General features: G+C 36.3%; 1 protein-coding gene across 1 annotated transcript; it reads right to left on the reverse strand.

Moving 5' to 3' along the window:
* On the reverse strand, nucleotides 1,093–3,450 carry LOC104711069 (replication protein A 70 kDa DNA-binding subunit B-like). The gene is made up of 10 exons (XM_010427743.1): nucleotides 3,310–3,450; nucleotides 2,961–3,225; nucleotides 2,778–2,859; nucleotides 2,576–2,700; nucleotides 2,411–2,495; nucleotides 2,188–2,320; nucleotides 1,903–2,096; nucleotides 1,711–1,834; nucleotides 1,410–1,622; nucleotides 1,093–1,341 (listed from the first exon to the last, which is right to left on the reverse strand). Exons 1-10 carry the CDS (start codon nucleotides 3,448–3,450, stop codon nucleotides 1,093–1,095), a joined length of 1,611 nt encoding a protein of 536 aa, XP_010426045.1.

A 3,782-nucleotide genomic window follows, 5' to 3' on the forward strand; every position in this document is an offset into this window, starting at 1 on the left:
CAGCTCAAGGAAGGATACATCAAGGGAGATCGGACGAAGCACATACTGCCGAAGTTCTTCTTCACACATGAACTACAAAAGGCCGGAGAAGTTCAAGTGGTGCAAGTACAGTCCTGCGACAACTCAGCCGATCTCTTCACCAAAGCATTGCCGACATCGACGTTCAGGAAGCTCACGCACAAGATTGGGATGCGGAGACTTCAGGACTTGGAGTGATGTTTGGATCAGGGGGAGCAATGTGTGCTGTACTCTTTTTCCTTCACCAAGGTTTTGTCCCATTGGGTTTTCCTGGTAAGGTTTTAATGAGGCAGCATCCCCTAAGCACATTGCAGCGATCCCATCCAACATGGCACGGTCATCTCGTCCAAGGGGGAGTGTTGTAAAACACTTGTGGACTCTATAGAACGGCCCGCTCACAGTCCGTTAGGACATGGCCTTTCGGCCCATGTACCGGTCCGCGCATGTACGGCCCATCGGCTATTGCTTTACGGCCCATGGCCATTGCTTTACGGCCCATGGCCATTGCTTTACGGCCCATGGCCTATCCTATGTACTCGTTTGGTTTATGGGCTTTAGCCTTTGTACTCCTATTATATATACTTGTAAACCTCGACATTCATCAATAAGACTAAGAGATTTCGCTCCCTAAATCCTCTAGTTTACAACATTTATAATATTAGTAACCATTTTATAGTAATAATAATAATGTTAAAATTTGTTGTTTATAATAATCAAACTATAATTTTTTATGGTTGAAAATGTTTTTAAAAGATTTAGTTGTATATATAAGTTATAAATGTTCTACCTATATAGAGATATAACAATTTCCCAACGCTGTATAACATTCACATTTATAATGGGTTATAATAAAACTCAATTCGGAAAGTTCGAAAATGGTGTCATTCCAAAAATTTAATAAACCAAATATGCCTTGTAATAATTTTATTAAGTTGTAAGGCCAACAACAACAACAAAGGAAAACCAATAGCAATTATTATTCTCGATGGATTCCAAAGAATAGGATCTTTTATTTAGTGCTTGAAAGAAAATTAAAACTTAAAATTCCAATGATCCAATGACCGATTCATTCTCTCACTTCTTCTTGTAAGTAGCCCCATTGCCTCCTTCTACCATCCCTGCAATAGCCGTCTTTGCCTGTGCCATAATCTCACCCTTTGTGAGATTCTCCTGTTTTATGTTGACAACCTTGATGTGATCCAAACAAAGTTTCTTGGTAGCAGAAGCATTATCTAGAGGAACATTTGAATCACTGGTTGATCGCTTGGAAGAAGGAGTGGTAGACTCAGAAGCTTCTTCACTACTTATAAGTAGTAGGGTTACCTAAACAGAGATTCAATCAACTAAATTTTACAAAATCATATTATAAGATAATGTTAAATTGTCCATACCTGATCACCGGTGCTATCATCAGTTGGATTATCTCCACCATGAGACAGCTCAGTCACATCATCATCGTTAGTACCATCCTTGGAAAGAACTTTTGAAACCTTGTAGGTATCCAACTCATTCCACAAGTTGTCGTTTTCAATGCTTACCAGAAACTGGTAAGTTTTCCCAACCAAATTCCTGATAGCTGCTGGCAAATTTTCTGGATCTTCCATCTGTAAAGATTTTTTTTTTGATAGCCCTTTAAATATTTATCACATTTTACACAGCTAAAGAACAATTGTCTAACTAAAAACATATTACCTCATCAAAGGGTCCTTCAATTAGACTGTTAGCGGTACAACCAACAATCTCAACAGCTGGGCTATCGAAAAGCATTAATTTCATCTGTCCTGTTTGATCCATCACCTTGACATGTGTTTTGAACCTAAACGATTTATGTATTAGAGTGATAATGGATTACATATTAAGGATATGAGTAGTTTGCTTTAATACCTTGCTAAGATATTAGTCACTTGTGCATGGCAAGTATCACACTGCCACTTCTGTTTCTTTGTAACAGATGCATTTCCATTAGTAGTAGACTTCATCTTGGAAACCTTCTTATTACACTTTTTACATGCAATGTAGTACCACGCCCAGTCACAGTCTATGGCGTAAATAGTACATATCAGCTTAACCTTACCAACCTACAATCAATGAAAAATCTTTACTTGTGTACTTCACACACGACATATAAATCTATTAGATTAATTAAGTCCATAATGTTCACAGTGATACCTCAATCGAGTTCAAGATATCTTGGATGGTCCCATTCACATGTTGAGCGTAGAATTCTCCATTATTTGCTAACTGTAGCTCACATTTTGGTTTGCTCTCAAGTAAAGTGAGAGCAAGACCATCATTTGGCAACCTAGACAAACAAAGATTCAAGTTATTAATTTCTCAAAACTGTATAACTACTATATAAATACAAAAAAAAAACATAATTACTTATACTTACTTATTCTTGAACTCGACAATCTGATCATACTCTGGATTTATTGTGAGTTGTGAGGCATTGAAAGCATTTGCTATTGTCCTTACATCTACGATAGCAGTTTAAAAATAATTTAGTCAAAACTTGATAGGAAAATTTCCACTGGTTCATTTATGCATAGACACGTACCATTGTAGATTTTGATTTTAGCAAATCTCAGAAGACAAATCACCATTTCCACATCGACGTCTTGACATGCAGCGTAGATTTGATCAGCAAATGATCCCCATAAAGTACATGTTAACCTTACATCACTGTGTTGAAAGAATAACAAAAATTTTACATGAACAAAAGTTTTCATCTAAAGATCGCCATTTAAAATGTTATATACCTCTCATCCCTGAGTTCAACATCAATCTTTTTTGCTGGCTTGTTGTTAACATCTATTGTCTCCATTGCACCAACATTAACCACTTGACCAACAATGTATGTGTTAACAAATAAACGGATTTGTCAGAAGACACATAAACTTTTGAAGAGATATTTAAAATTTTTATGTTATTCATACGATTACCTATTAGGAAGTTTGGGTTGAGGTTCCCGGATATTACATAATCAAATCGGGAAAGAGATATGTATGGCTCGTCAAAGAGAGGTTCTATCCTTGCCACAACGGTTTGAGTCATGAAACTCATCTTGTATTGATGACCAGTTGGTTTGAATTGGCCACCGGCAAAACTTAACCCGAAATTTTCAACAGATCTCCATTCTCCTTGAGTGATCTTGTTCTCGAACCGATTCATCAGATTCTTTTTCACTGTAGCATGAATCATTGTTCCCTGAAAATGACATTGTTGTTAAGATAATATTAACTTGAATATTGTTTGATTTTGTACATAATAATAGTAGCTCTGTGTACTTACCTGAGCATCAGCGAGCACCATGTCAAATGATTCACCAAATTGTGTTGTATCTGTTCTCCATGTATGAAGGACACAGACTTGCACTTTCCAGGAAGTTTTGAAAGGCTTGACATCTCGGAGGAAAGCATAGGAAGCAACCATTGGAAGGTAAGTTTCTTAGTTTGGACTCGAGAATTGATGAATTTGTGATGATTTTACCGTATATGTTGATGAGATATTTATAGGTGATTCACGTATGCAAGCATAATATCTTTGATTCTTTTAATTTCCAATATTTTTTCGAATATTAAGGTTTGAGGTTAGGGAAGTTTGGATTTTTGTGATAATACTATGAGATTTTTTGAGATTATGATGGATTAAATCTTGGTAATTTGATGGATGAAGCGATGATTAAGGTAATTTGGTTTATTAGTTGGTTATGATTTGTATAGTTACCCGATCTTGATTGTTGTGGTGATGTAGTCTTAAAGTTT

Source organism: Camelina sativa, chromosome 1 (genome assembly GCF_000633955.1).
Source record: "Camelina sativa cultivar DH55 chromosome 1, Cs, whole genome shotgun sequence".
Taxonomy (NCBI): Eukaryota; Viridiplantae; Streptophyta; class Magnoliopsida; order Brassicales; family Brassicaceae; genus Camelina; species Camelina sativa.

Excerpts from the sequence above, each read along its gene's own strand:
- LOC104711069 (XM_010427743.1), bottom strand. The coding sequence starts at position 3,450 with ATGGTTGCTTCCTATGCTTTCCTCCGAGATGTCAAGCCTTTCAAAACT. Across the intron at positions 2,321-2,410 it reads ATTGTCGAGTTCAAGAATAA|GTTGCCAAATGATGGTCTTG; the intron begins GTAAGTATAAGT and ends TTGTTTGTCTAG. Across the intron at positions 1,342-1,409 it reads ATGATAGCACCGGTGATCAG|GTAACCCTACTACTTATAAG; the intron begins GTATGGACAATT and ends ATCTCTGTTTAG.